General features: G+C 37.9%; 1 protein-coding gene across 1 annotated transcript in view; it reads right to left on the bottom strand.

The window, feature by feature from the left end:
- The window catches only part of Orc4 (origin recognition complex subunit 4), a 181,814-nt gene that overhangs the window by 64,429 nt on the left and 102,606 nt on the right, over positions 1-14,779 (bottom strand). Inside the window, exon 8 of the mRNA XM_090388705.1 lies at positions 8,392-8,478. Coding sequence (XP_090244831.1) covers positions 8,392-8,478 — 87 coding nt within the window. The remainder of the gene's footprint in view (positions 1-8,391; positions 8,479-14,779) is intronic.

Raw genomic sequence — 14,779 nt, 5'->3', positions numbered from 1 at the left:
CTTCCCACCTGGCTACGGAGGTGCCTACTCAAAGAGGTAACTACCATCAGGGATAAATGGAAGGGTTTTTGCTTTCGTAAAGGCAACTACGATGGTCTGAGACAGTATTTAAATTCTATACAGTGGGACCAACTGATGATGTTACCAACAGCAAATTCAAAATGGGAAGCATTCAAAGAACTTACCGTGGAAGCTACTAGGCTTTACCAACTAAGAAATATTGTTCAAGGTTTAGGCCTAAATGGATGTCAGATGAACTAATGAGACATATGGCAGAGAAGAAAAATGCATGGGATACATATAAATTAATGGGTGACATGGAAGCCTATGATGATTTTTTTTTTTTTTTTTTTTTGGTAGTTGTTGGCGCATCGGCTTCTGTGGCCATAATGCACCTCCCAAAGTTTTTGCAGTACTTTGATCCAAGCCCGAGGCAGGATTCGAACCCGCAACCTTTGGGTTGCCAGGCAGGCACTTTACCCACCTGGCTAGCCCGGTCGGCGGAAGCCTATGATAGATATAAGCTAGTCTGTAACCAAGTCACAAAGGAGATTAGGCAGGAAAAGGCAGATTATGAGAAATCTTTGGCAAAGGATGCAAAGAAAAACAGAAAAGAGTTCTTTACCTATGTAAACTCTAGAAGGAAAGGATGAATCAGATTGGTTCACTGGATATTGATGGTTCAACAGTTGAGGATCCTGCTCATGACTAACAAACAAAACGAGTATTTTGCATCTACATTCATACATGAGGAGTTATTCAGGAAGGGGAATGCCAGAGGTGAGGCAAACTCGGGCAGTGAACTAGATGATTTTATAATAACTGAGAGGAAAGTGGAGGAGAAATTGTTGAGGATAAACATAAAAAAGGCACCTGGGGTGGATGGGATCTATCCAGTTATATTAAAGGAAGCAGCAAAGGAAGTAAGCAAACCCTTAGCCATAATTATGAGAGCTTCTTTGGACTCAGGGGAGGTACCCATAGACTGGAGATGTGCAAATGTGACCCCAATTCACAAAGGAGGATCAAAAGCTGACAAGTAATTATAGACCTGTGAGTTTAACTTCTGTTCCAGGAAAATTAATGGAGGCACTGGTTAAAGAAGCACTGCAGGATCATCTAGACAAGACTTCAGTTATAGCTTGGACACAGCATGGTTTTATTAAGGGAACATCTTTGGCCTGACCAATTTGATTGGATACTATGATGCAGTCACAAAAGAACTGGATGGAGGGAATAACTTTGATATTATATATTTGGATCTCAGAAAGGCTTTTGATACTGTTGCACATGGAAGACTGCTGCACAAATTGGAGCAGTGTGGCATTGGAGGCAAATTGCTGCTATGGATAAAGGGATGGTTGAGGGGGAGAAGACAGAGAGTGGTAATCAATGGACACTGCCCATCGTGGACTAATATTATTAGTGGAGTCCCTCAGGTTTCAGTGTTGGGTCCATTATTGTTTTCTGTATTTATAAATTATATTGATGATGGTATATCAAGCTTAATGTCCAAGTTTGCAGACGATACAAAGGTTGGCAGGGTTGTTAAGGACACTACTGATACTATGCAACTGCAACAGGATCTGGAAAGCAGTCTCTCCTGTCAACAAGCAGATACCAGGCTGAAAAAAATTCTAACCATTGGCACAATTTCTCCAGGGCCGAATTGATTGACACGGCTCTCATCATATACTCCCTCCTGTCGCGTCTGGGCAGAATTGCAGACACTTTCAAATTCAACCCTAACTGATGCCTTTTTTTCAACATTGACCTGTACTTAGTATTAGTATTAGTAACGGCCGCATGGTGCAAGAAAGCCTATGGCTTATGCTGCACCAGCCAAAAAAAAAAAAAATCCGAACAAAACAATGATAAAAAAAAAATAAAAATAATAATAATAAATAAATAAAATAAATAACTAAATAATAATAATTAACAAATAAAAAAAATAAAATAAAAAGAAATTAAACCTATCATCCTATGCACTTCCCTTACCCGAAAGTACTATCCAGATGACCTTTGAATTTCCATAAACTGTCGGCCTCTACCACCCATGAAGGCAACTTATTCCAGTAATTTATAACTCGCTGGCTAAAATAAAACTTCCTGCAGTCCAATCTAAACCTTCCCCCCCCCCCCGTAACTTGAATTTATGTCCCCTAGTTCTAGCATCATTTATAATCTTGAAAATTTCATCCTCATTCATTTTACTGATGCCTCTCAGAGCCTTAAACACATCAATCAAATCTCCTCTAAGGTGTCTAGTTTCCAAACTCTGCAACCCACATATTCGAAGTCTTTCTTCATAAGGACGCCCTTTTGCCGATCTCACCAGTCGAGTTACCCTTCTTTGCACCCTTTTAAGAAGCTCGATGTCTTTCTTTAGGTGCGGTCTCCATACTTGAACACAGTATTCCAAGTGTGGTCTAACATAAGCCTTATATAATGGGATTATCACGTCCCTATCTCTACTTGCAAAAGTAGAATAGATCATCGATAGGACACCATGGGCCTTCCTTGCAACCTGTTTACAATGCTCAGAGAATTTCATGTCTGACCGTATCATAACACCCAAGTCCCTTTCCTCCAGTACTGGGTTTAGTTGAACTCCACCAAGTGAATAAGTTCAACTTCAAGAATGGTCAGAAAAATGTAGCCATTTTTCTGACCATTCTTGAAGTCTATCTAGGTCTCTCTCTGAAGAAGCTCAGCTTGACAGTGATCATTAACTACTCTATCAATTTTAACATCATCTGCAAATTTAGACATCACGCCCTCTATCCCTTCATCAATGTCGTTTATGAAAATTAAAAACAACAGTGGTCCTAATACTGATCCTTGGGGAAACCCACTTCTTACATCAACCCAATCTGAGGAATAGCCATTTATCACAACCCTCTGCCTCCTGCCCTGAAGCCATCCTTCTATCCATCTAAAGATTTTCCCAGTGATTCCAACCTGTTCCAGCTTATAAAGCAACCGCTCATGTGGGACTGAGTCAAAAGCTTTGCTGAAATCTAAATAAACAATATCGAAATCATTCCCTAAATCCAGCTCGTGAGTGACCCTTTCGAAATAGCGAACCAGATTTGTTAAACATGATTTTTCCTTTACAAAACCATGCTGAGTATCCTTGAGAATTTCAATTCGATCCAAATGATCCTGAATTCCACCCTTGATCATTGCCTCCATGATTTTCTCTACTACTGAAGTCAGACTGACAGGTCGATAATTTCCAACTTCACTTTTAGAGCCACCCTTATGTATGGGAGATACATTTGCACTTTTCCAATCCAAGGGAATCTCCCCAGAGTCTAGTGATGCTCGCATAATTAGCCTCAATGGTTCAATGCACTCGCTTGCCGATTCTCTTAAGATTATAGGGTATATTCCATCAACTCCAGGAGCCTTACTGGTCTGTAGGCTCGAAAGTTTTTTCATTAAATAATCTTGCGAAATTTCAATATCATTAATTACATATTTTTTAACTTCGCTCCCACAATTTCCCATTGCCACAAAAGGCTTTTCATTTGTAAATATCGATGCAAAATAACTGTTGAGTTCATCTGCAACGGCAGCTGGTGTATTTAATACTATCCCCTTTCCCTTACGTAAAGGTCCGATCTGGTTTGTCCTGCTCTTCTTGGCATTTATATATGTGAAGAATTCTTTATCCCCCCCCCCCTCTTTGCTCTGTTTGCTAGTGATTTCTCATAAACTGCCTTTGCCTGTCGAACCTTTTCTGTGGCTCTATTACACATCACCTTGTAGCTGTTATAGGCTTCAGTACTTTTTATTGCTCTGTAACCTTTCCATGCCACCTTTTTCTGCTCAAGTAATGCGGCAACTTCACTATTCATCCAACTTGGAACCCTTCTCGTGGAGTACTTGTTAAGTAAATCTGCAGAACTCCTACACTTAACGTCATTAGTGCCAACTTGTACAACGATATCACCTTTTGTGCCCTTAAAAGATAATATCTGCTCTACAACATCAACTTTTGCCCCTGGCAGACATACCCTGGTCCCATTCCACCTATCCTTTTTGTACAATATATTGCCTGTTTCCCTGACAATTCAGTCACAGACAATAATTATATCCTATGGGAATAAATGTTTAACGGATTATAACATCTGTTGTCAGTACTTAGTATTCACTGAAATATGATTCTCCAGAACTGATCAGTCTCCCTGATTATACTTCTCTAAAATCCAGCAGCTATCAACCCCTGAGGATTGCCAAATTTAAAGTTCACTGTATTACAAGATTGTGACCTCTGGTTACACATTTTCCTAATGTGATCATAACAGAGAACCTTTCAGAAGTGATGAGACTGCACTGTGTAAAATGGCATTAGTATATAAGAGGACAGCAGACTGTACTGTTTTAGTTCATAGAGAACTTCCAATTAAATTAGTGTTTATTTCTGTTTGTACATTTTGTAGTGCAGTATGGTAATAAGAGGCTAGGTAACCTTACATTTTGCTACATTTGTGATAGCTTTACAAAAGTGCAAGAAAAACTGAACTTGTTAAAAAGACAACTTGTTAAAAAGACACACAGATCACCCCAGGTGATCTGTGACTCCACACAAAGTTTGTAATACTTGTCATGCATTGTCGATGAAGTGGAGTCAGAATAAAAAAAAGTCTGCCTTTTGCTAATTCATGGTTTAATATGAACTGAGAATATATGTAGCTGATTGCTATTTTTGCTTATCTAAAGAAAGCCTATAACATAAAATAAAAGGATATTTGGTAACTCAATCTAACATCTACTATAAAACCATCACACAAATCTGATTTGTCTAAATCTTCTCCACAAGAAAATATCAATACAGTTTCAGATTCTCAAGAACAAAACTTCACAAAAAACTAGCTAAATGAGTTGGATCTATTGAAATCTTCTGCAGTGATCTTGAGGTTGCCTTTGAAGTTCCAGCATATGAACCTAGTGAGTGGAGACTATTCACAGATTCCTTGAAAACTAAAAGTTAATCTTTTATGTGCTCACCTTCATAATGAGAATATCAGTTCACTTAAAGGAGATGTGAAAACCTTACTCTTCTTCTTAATAAATTTAAATATGAAGGACATAATTGGCTTCTTTTTTGAGACTTAAAGGTTCTATGTATGCTGTTGGGTCAACAATCAGGTTACACTAAAATGCCATATTTCATAAGTGGATCGGACTGCAGTTCGCAAAGTCAGCTTGTACAAGAAAGCAGTGGCAATGCAAAGACAGCCTTTTACCAGGTTCAAAAAGCATTGAATCTAATGAGAGTCCTATTACCTGAACTTCGTAGGAAATAAGGTTTAATGAAGCAATCTGTAAAGGCTACAGCAAATATGGTAATTGCTTTCAAGTAATCCTCTTCTTCATTTCCCATTAAGCATAGGTTAAGTAATCATTGCAATCAATTTCCAACATTATCTTATGCAAAACTTAAAGTCATTTTTAATGTGTCACAGATAAGAATGTTAACTTCAGAAACCAGTAATTTTCACAAGAAACTTTCAGTATAATTAGACTCGGAAAGATTCAGAAACAAGTGATTTGAATTTCCCAGATCATCAGACACTTTTTCTTCTGGAAAATGTTGGCTGAAATCCTACATCTTATAGTCCAAAGATATACTAAAGCACATGCAATACTGGTTTTGTCTCTAACTGTGACTAGGGAATGTGTGGTCAAAATGTCACACAAGCAAGTTGGAAGTGACCAACAATTTCACACATGTGCGGTAGCAAATAATGAAACATGACACAACTATGAAGTCTTTTTTCAAAGAATGCCTCATCTTCATTGCCCTTGATGGGAATAAAGATGATGTACTCCTTGAAGAAAGCAAAAATTCATCAGCAATGACAAGTTTTAAAGTTCTGTAGTGATAATTTTCGGCAAGCACTTTTGAATTTATGTTTCAATTATATACAATAAAATATATTTTTTCCCCAAAATTTGCCTTCTAACATATGGTCATCTTATGGTCCAGTGAAGCTTTATAATCTGGCAAATACAGTATTTAGAAAATAAAAAAATGCCAATTATGAAAATATCACTGAAAATATTTTCAAAGATTAGGATGTAAAATGAACTTCGAGGTTCATTTCTTGCACTCCCACTATTTCTTCTGGAAAATTTTGGTACTGTCAGCAAGGATAAGGGTAAACAATTCCACAGAAATAGTAAAGGAGACACTGAGAAATGTGGAATGCAAACATAATGGAAGATCACTACTCGTCTTGAAATTGTAAGGCATAAAAGAAAAAACCCAAAATATTCATTTGAGACCAAACAACCTAAAATTTATTTTAATAAATCACCAAATTTATTGATATTATTATCACATTATGATATTAATATTCTTAATAATGTTCCTGTGTTAGCATAAGTTACAAAATCTCTGAACCACATAACATTCACAGTATTAAATTATAAGGCCTCTGGTTAATATCATCTTTTAACCCTTCAGCACTGATTGCTGAATAAATGCTTCTTAAAAACTAACTGAAATTCTAGTACTTACTACATTTCAAAAAGCAATAATTGTGTGCATGGTATATGTACCAGATTAAGCTTCGTAAAGCCTTTATTTCTGCTCTTGTCGTGCAGTAACACCATTTGTAGTCCTTTTTAATATATTACTTCCAGTTCACAAATGATGCCCAAGTCTTATAATATAGGGGTATCAAAATCAAGTGTTCCTCAAATATTCAGAAAAAGGCATAACCTGACCATTAAGGATATTTATACAGCCAACCTAGTTGGTTAGAATCCTGGTTTCAAGTAGAGGATCTATTTCATAATAGTTAAAATATCCCCAAAGCATCACTGACCCACCACTACTTTGTTGACACCTTACAACACAGTCTGGATAAAATGCCTGACTGCATTCTCCTGTGAATTCTGTGCCAAGTATCATTAGTCATACCATATCACAGCTTTCCAACCATCAACAGTCGACGTTTTTTTTTTTTTTATTATTATTTTTTTTTTTGCCTTTTAACATGTTTGCTGCAACCTAAAAGTGAGAGAACTCATTCAATTTGCTGCACTTGTTGGAATTTAAAAAAAAAAAAAAAAAAAAAAAATCAACATTCTGACATCTTCAGCATTACAAAAATTTATACATAATGGGTGAAAATTAGGTTTCGAATTCATTGCTAAAGGCGAACACTTATTTTTGTGCCTAGCTGTAAATTAGAACAAATCTTAATTTTATAAAAAGCTTATACAACACAAGCAAAATACAAATAAAACTGTGTGCCAAGTCTATAAACAAAATTCAAGCATTCAATCAGTGTGCCAATAATGAGCAGTTATTATTTCATGTGCATTTATGTTTACAGCACAGCATTTTGAATGCAGATATGCACTGCGACACATCACTCCTAGTGCCATTTTACACTTATATGCATAAAGGCAGTGAATATATCAAGCCATATTAGCCAGGCTTTTTTATGCACAGCAGTTAACATTAGTCTTTTTCGTAAGATCCTACTTCAGATATCCACGTTATGCAATTCTCTTTAGTGTTTTACCAAAATTTGTCTGATGAGATCCTTGGTTACAACTTGGTCTTGTCTTGTTTGAAATCTCTTTTTTTTTTTTTTTTTCATTTACCAGATGTTAATATTTGTTATCGATCATTTAGCACAGATTTTTTGACTGCAATTCTGCCACTAATTATTTCGAATTGCACCATACCATAAAAATTCTTATTACTGTTCTTTCTGGAACACCAACAAATTCAGTTACTTCTTTAACAGGATGTCTTTTAGACCTTCCAAATGTTATCACTCCTTTTTGCCATTCATTAATATCTTTTTTGTATCCCATCTTTTGTGGTGAAAACAAACTCTTACTTATACAGTAGCAAGGGTTTGTTTGGTAAACCTGTTTGTGTGATGCTAGTATACCTGTAAAATAGAGAAAACAGGTTAACCCTATACTCTAATTTCATTTCTGTAAGCAAACAAGCATAGGAGATACATGTGTTCAATCTGTTATATGCTCTAAATACAACGTAACTAATGTTTTGTCCAATATTTGTATATAAAAAAATAAATCTGCAGCCATTTTCAATCCACTGAGGAGGCCTCCTCAACAAGTCATGCTGAGGGAATGGACCACAATCTGCCACACTGGTCCTGTGCAGGTTGGCAGATCAACCATATTTAGCAGTCAGGGGCTTGCACACCAGTCTACTCAAAGAGCATGTGCTATTGCACTCTCACTCCTGACCACTCAGCTATGGAAGCTCTAATAATGTCCACACATACACATGAATACTTCTACACAAAAGAAAAGTATTCAATCAAGTCTTTGCTGAAACTGCAATAAATATGTAAAATTGATGTAAATCTATAAAACCATAGTACTTACCAAAAAGTTTTTTAAAGTTCTGAAATCTTTGGTTAAAAAAAAAAGCTTTTTAAATATCTTTTGAACTGATTCTTCTTCAAATATATTCTGCAAAGACAATAAAAAATATTAAAAAGTGGAGGTGAAGGTCTAATAAAGATATTTTTCCATGACATATTACTTAGATTACAATCTTATTATTTTCAGAGGCCTGGTAAGGCTGTTTGGATTAGAACCAAGATTGCTCAAGTAACAAAGTGTTAGTGCAGTGTTTTCCAACCTATGGGTTACATGGAATTTTATATGAAATTCAAAAATATAAATAACGATAATGAATGAAATAATAAAAAACATTATAAGATAAATTAATATGGAAGCCCTAATGATTTTATGATTTAGTCACAAAAATCATAAAAATAGAATTTTTTTTTTTTTTTTTGGTAAATATTTTAGGATAACAGTATTTATGCAATGTTACAGGACAGGATATTGCTATGTTATGTATTATATTGAATATTTTTTATTAGTTGATACGGAGTCACTGGTTTAACATATTCACAGCAAACATGTGGCTTCAGATTTTTAATCCACATGGAGGGAAAACCATCATAGTTAGAATTTTCTTCCAATTTGACAGAATAAACACAGGACATTTTTGTCAAGCAACCTTCACCGGAGGCTGATTAATTCAGCCATAGTGAGAAGAAAGCCCAAAAATATCTCTGCCCTTCTCAATTCAGACTGATTCAAATCCAGATCAAAAAAGGTCATTGGAAAAGTAGTCAGCAAAAGTGTTAAAGAAATAACAAAGGACCATCTCCAGAGGAATGCAATTATATGACAAACACAGCATGGATTTGTTAAGGGGTGATCTTGTCTGACCAATCTGAATGGATACCATGACAAAATCTGTAAAACTCAAATGCAAAAATAATTCTGATGTCATATACTCATTTTTCAGAAAAGAATTTGATATCGTTCCACATAAAAGACTTGCTGCACAAGTTGGAGCAGTATGGACGTTAGGAACAAGTTACTGATATGGATAAAGAGATAGTTGAGTGGAGAGAGAGAGATTATTGAAGGACACTACTCTTCTTGGACTAACATTATCAGGAATCCCCCATCATTCAGTACTGCACCCATTGTTGTTTTCAATATTTATTAATGATACTGAATGAATATCAGGCTTAATGTCTCAGTTTATAAAGGTTGGCAGGGTAGTTAATGACAGCAATCAGGGTATGCCACATCTTAAGTCTGGAACTTCATTTTAGGAAGGATGTGGTTCTGTTGAACAGGTGCAGAACAGTAGCAAAAAGATTAGTGAGGGGAACAAAATGGTTCTCTTACCAAGAAAGACTTGAGCTCTGTAAACTAGGCACCGACTAAGTAAGCTAAATGCAGATGACATCTTTATTCTTGCTCGGACAGCACACGAGGTGATATAAACTGAGGAAGGATGGTTGTAGAACAGATGTGCAGAAATTTGCTTTCAGCCAGCGGAGAGTTGATTGTTGAAACATACTTTCACCTGGAGTTGTGGAGGAAGTGGGTAGGTTGAATAAATTTAAGGAAGTAGAAGATAAATTATCAGAGGGGATGGGCAAGTGGGAAGGGGTTTTTTTTGTTGATTCACTGTAGAAGCTTGCTTCCTTGCATCAATTACCACTACTGATACTAATCTAACAAATATAAACAAAAAATAGCTGCAGCTGTTAGTTTGCATTTTCTTAAGAATTGCCTTTAATCATTTTATATTGTGTTAACTTCTTGGCTTTATCAGTATTTTTATTTTTTTTTGGCATTTTCATGCTTTGAACTTACTAGTTATTGCAATTATTTTTACACAAGGTTAATTAATATTTCCCTGTTTTTGGTCACATTCAGCTTAGCATATAAATAAATCAATGATTTATTTCAGATAACACTGAATAACAAATTTTGGGTAATATCTTGTTACGGGCATGAAAGAAGTTTACTTTATAGATTTTGGGGTGCTAAACATGTAAATAGTGCTTAAAATGGCAGATTGGCTCTTGTTTCAGAAAAAAGTAGTTTTTTAAATTTATACAAGGTATTTTTTATTTATATGGCAGTAAGATGTAGTTACAAACATACCTGTATCAAACACAGGACATTTTCACCTTTCAATTGTAGCCAGCTTCAGGAGCATCCCTTTTCACCATCCAACAATAATCGGCTAACATGATGGCACCCCATTTGCTTTTGTATCTTTGTTCCATCACTGCAATGTCTTGATGGAAGTGCTCACCATGTTTATTGCAGATGGCACCACAGTTTGGTGGGAAGAAATCCAGGCGTGAGTGCAAGAAATGCACCTTCAATGACATGTTGCACCCCAGTTTTTCGTAAAAAGTAAAGTGTGTTTAGGGTCTGACGGCACCTGGAGTTTCCCCATCTCTGCGTAGTATACATTGTTGTGTCTTATAGTACACTGTAAAGGCCAGAGATTTAAAAGTGTATGGATATTGTTAAGTGTACTGTCGTGTACCATTGTCCGTCTAGTCATTTAGCCATTGGACCCCTATTGGAGCTCACTGTTGCCCACATTTGGCCCTGTGGAGGCAGACCAGGTACACCAGTATTTTAAATAAATACTCTGGTAGGTCCTGCCATCTAGTTTCCTGAGATTGGACCTTAAAAAAAAGCAGTAGGATTGAGGCTTAAAGGATTAGAGACTGAGAGGAATACTTGTACAATGGAATTTGTAAGTTTTAATTTAGACTGTGGGGCTTATGCTGTAAAAGTGAAGAGTAGGGGAGATACTGAAGGCTGGGGGAGGAAACAGGAAGTAAGGGGTCAATAGAGGTGACCCCTGTGGTCAACAGGGCAGGCCATGTCCCACCAGGAGGGAATAGAGGGACAAGGAGGAGAGGAGACAGTGAAACCATCCCCAAGCCCGGGGAAGTGGAAAGAAAGTAACATGCAAGAGAGCACAGGTATAGGATTGCCTATGGTGTTTGCAGTAGAGCTGCGTTGAGGTCAAGTCTGTAGTAGTTCTATTTATAGGTTGGTTGTCGGCAATGGTTTTCGATGGTTAGGGTTGTGGGTCACTCCTGGGACAATTCCCGTCCTTGCAGTTCAGGCTGTTGAGATTGCGGCTAGCAGTCGGTCATCAAGTTTTTGGTGGCTCAGCGCTGAGGATCATTACTGTTGTCTTCCCGTCCAGGGTAGGTTGTTGTATGGTGGTGGATAGAAGAGTGGCCTTTTCCCAGCATGCAGTGCTATGGGTCACTCATGAGACAAAGTCCCCCAAACACGAGAGGTATTAGAACCTATAGTACTGACTCGATATGAGCAAATTTCCAAGCAGAAGAAAAAACACCTTTGGAATAAAAAAGTGAAAAAAGGTGGCAAAGAACACGAGTAAATTCAGGAGCACAGGTTTTGAGAACAAGTGGAGAAATACCATCAGGACCTGGAGCTTTCTTAGCATCAAGATTCGTCAAAATCCTTCCAACATCCTTTTGATGGAAGACCACAGGATTGTTTGAATGTAGGTTTTACGGTGCAAGAGCAGCAAAGGCCATAATGTGCCTAACTATGGTGATGTTAAATACATAGTTATATCTGTATAGATGTTATTCAAATTTATACTGCATTGTACAGTTTTATCTGAGGAAACCAACAATTTTGGGCACATGTGCCATGTCTGCTAGGAGGTCAGAAATGCTGAAAGAGGCGTTTGTCGTGGAAAATGAGGTAAACATAGCTTGTCGCTCAGTATTGTACTTGGGGCAATCAATAAGTTGATGTTGGACAGTGAGCTGAGTGTTGCACTTTGTGCACCACAGGGGGGGGGTCAGTGGCCGCAAGCAGATAAAAATGTGTTAGTTGCGTGTGACCTATACGTAATTGGGCTAATACAACTTATTCATATCGGTTCTCCCGTATGCTAGAACTACAAGGTCAGACCACAGGAGGCACTGAATGAAACATGTTGGGAATGGTGGGAGGTGTTTTCCCAAGATCATTAATACATGAGTTGGAAGAAAAATGGGATGCTAGCAGGTCAGCTTTATCCTTGGCTGAAGTGACAATAGAACCATCTGGTTTTGACAGAGGTGGGAGCAGAGATGGGCAAAAGTTGCGGCCAATACCTTTGGCAAGAGACCAGAATGCTGGGCTACCATTAGGGCAAGAAGCAAATTTTCTACTCGTAGCCTGTTCAAAATCTAGTTTGGACTGATAAATAACTGCTTTACAAGGCCTCCGTAGCCGAGTGGTCAGGAGCGGGAGTGCAGTAGCACACGCTCTTTGAGTAGACCAGGGTTCAAGCCCCTGAGACCTGAATACGGTCGATCTGCCAACCCACACTGGACTAGCGTGGCAGATTATGGTCCATTTCCCTCAGCATGAATTGTTGAGGAGGCTTCCATCCTGCAGTGGGTTGATAATGGCTGCACTTTTTTTTTTTTTTTTACAATTGTTGCAAGCTTTGGTGTAGGCAGAAAATAAAACTGAAGAATTGGAAACCAGCCAATTACGATATGCAACATTCTTCTCTTCAACAGAATTAGCACATTTATTGGAAAACCAAGGTTTAGATAAAGGACGAGATTTTAAAGTGGAGTGCGGAATAATTGTGGTCACAATAGGTTTGTAAGTAGTGGTAGGTTGTTTAAGTAGCAGTTTTGACACTTCTAAGGTTGCAGATAGGTCCCATCTCCTGATGAAGAGGTCCTGAGCATATTAGCATTAGCATTAGTAGAGGCATTTGATGCAAGAAAGCAAGCTTATGCAGCATCAGCCAAAAAAAAAAACCCACTTCCACTTCACCCCTCTGTTCGTTCAAAATACCTGTCCAGCTGAGCCTTAAACTTATTTAGGCTATCAACCTCCACCACAAGGGATGGCAGTCTGTTCCACCAACCAACCACCCGCTGGCTAAAGGCAAATTTCCGCACGTCTATCCTACATCTGTCTTTCCTCAATTTGAATTTATGCCCTCTCAGGTGATTTTTCTGAGCTAGAGGAAGAATCCCATCAGCATTGAGCATGCTTAAACCATTCAAGGCTTTATACACCTCTATCAGATCACCTCGCTGGTGCCTAGTCTCCAGACACTGTAATTTGCAAAACTTAAGCCTTTCTTCATAAGAGCACCCCTTTGTTCCATTCACTAATCTTGTTGCCCTTCTCTGTACTCGTTCCAGCAGCTCTACATCCTTCTTGAAATGAGGCCTCCAGACCTGTATACAGTACTCTAGGTGTGGCCTGACCATTGCCTTATACAATGGAATAATCACCTTCTTATCCCTGCTGGAAAAATTCCTGTATATCATTGACAATACTCCATGAGCTACTCTTGCAGCCCGTCTGCACTGCTCAGAGAACTTCATATCTGCCTGCACAATCACCCCCAAGTCCCTTGTGCAAATACTTTGTAGTCTTTCTCCTCCATAAGGATTAGGTGTTCTTGGTAAGTGTTGGAGCTGGGACACCAAGCGGCAGCAAAGGTCATCATACATTCATAAGAATGTAATGAGATCTTCCACAAGCTGTCTGTAATTGCCACCTTTAACATTTCCTAGAAAGCCAGTTGAAACATTTTGAAAGGCTTTCCATGCTGATCTCTCGCTATCACTAAAGACACATTCGAATTGTTCATCTTTGAAAAATGCCTTATTTGTGGATCAATGAAAATGCCTGCCTTAATCTTCTCTGTACTAAGTCTTGGGAATTTCTCTTGCAAGTATGTGAATGCAAGACCATTCACTTCCAAAGCATTCATGAAGTTTTTCATGAGCCCTAGCCCTAGTTTCGTGTGGAGTGGTGGAAGGAAAACTTTATTTGAATCTACCAGAGGTTCAAATGCTATGTTCTTCATTCCAGGTGTTAATGATTTTCGATGAGGCCAACTCCTCTTCTCCTAGTGCATATCCTTGGCATGACTATCCTATCGCAGAGAAAATAACAATACTTAGTATAAACCTTTTGTCCACCTTTTCTTCATTGTCATCCCTCTTCTAATAGGAGGCACCATACAGAAGTAACTATCTCTGACGTGATTTGTTGGCTCCCTCCATATCATGGGGACTGCAAAAGGTATAAAATATCCCTTTCGATTCACCCACACATTTAGTTTTGATGAACAGATCGTGCAGTACGTGCGTGGAGCCCAGTTCTTGTCCTAGTCGCCTACGTTTTACCCAAAGTCCAAGACATAGACCTTTTCTATGGCTAATATGAGACCCCCAACTGTAATTCAAAAACATGAGCCAATTGACAAATTTTAATGTGATTTCCGTGTTCAGCAGCATGAAATTAGTCAAGACTGGGCATTTTTTGTTTTAATAACATTTTAAGTGTTGACCAGTGTAATGATGTTATAAACTAAAATGTGTAAAAAACCTTGTTATCATTAGTTGGGAAACAGTAGTGA

The sequence above is a fragment of the Mastigoproctus giganteus genome, chromosome 14, assembly GCF_048544385.1.
Source record: "Mastigoproctus giganteus isolate SK-2022 chromosome 14, ASM4854438v1, whole genome shotgun sequence".
NCBI classification, from domain to species: Eukaryota; Metazoa; Arthropoda; class Arachnida; order Uropygi; family Thelyphonidae; genus Mastigoproctus; species Mastigoproctus giganteus.
This window is presented reverse-complemented; position numbering and strand designations above follow the sequence as displayed.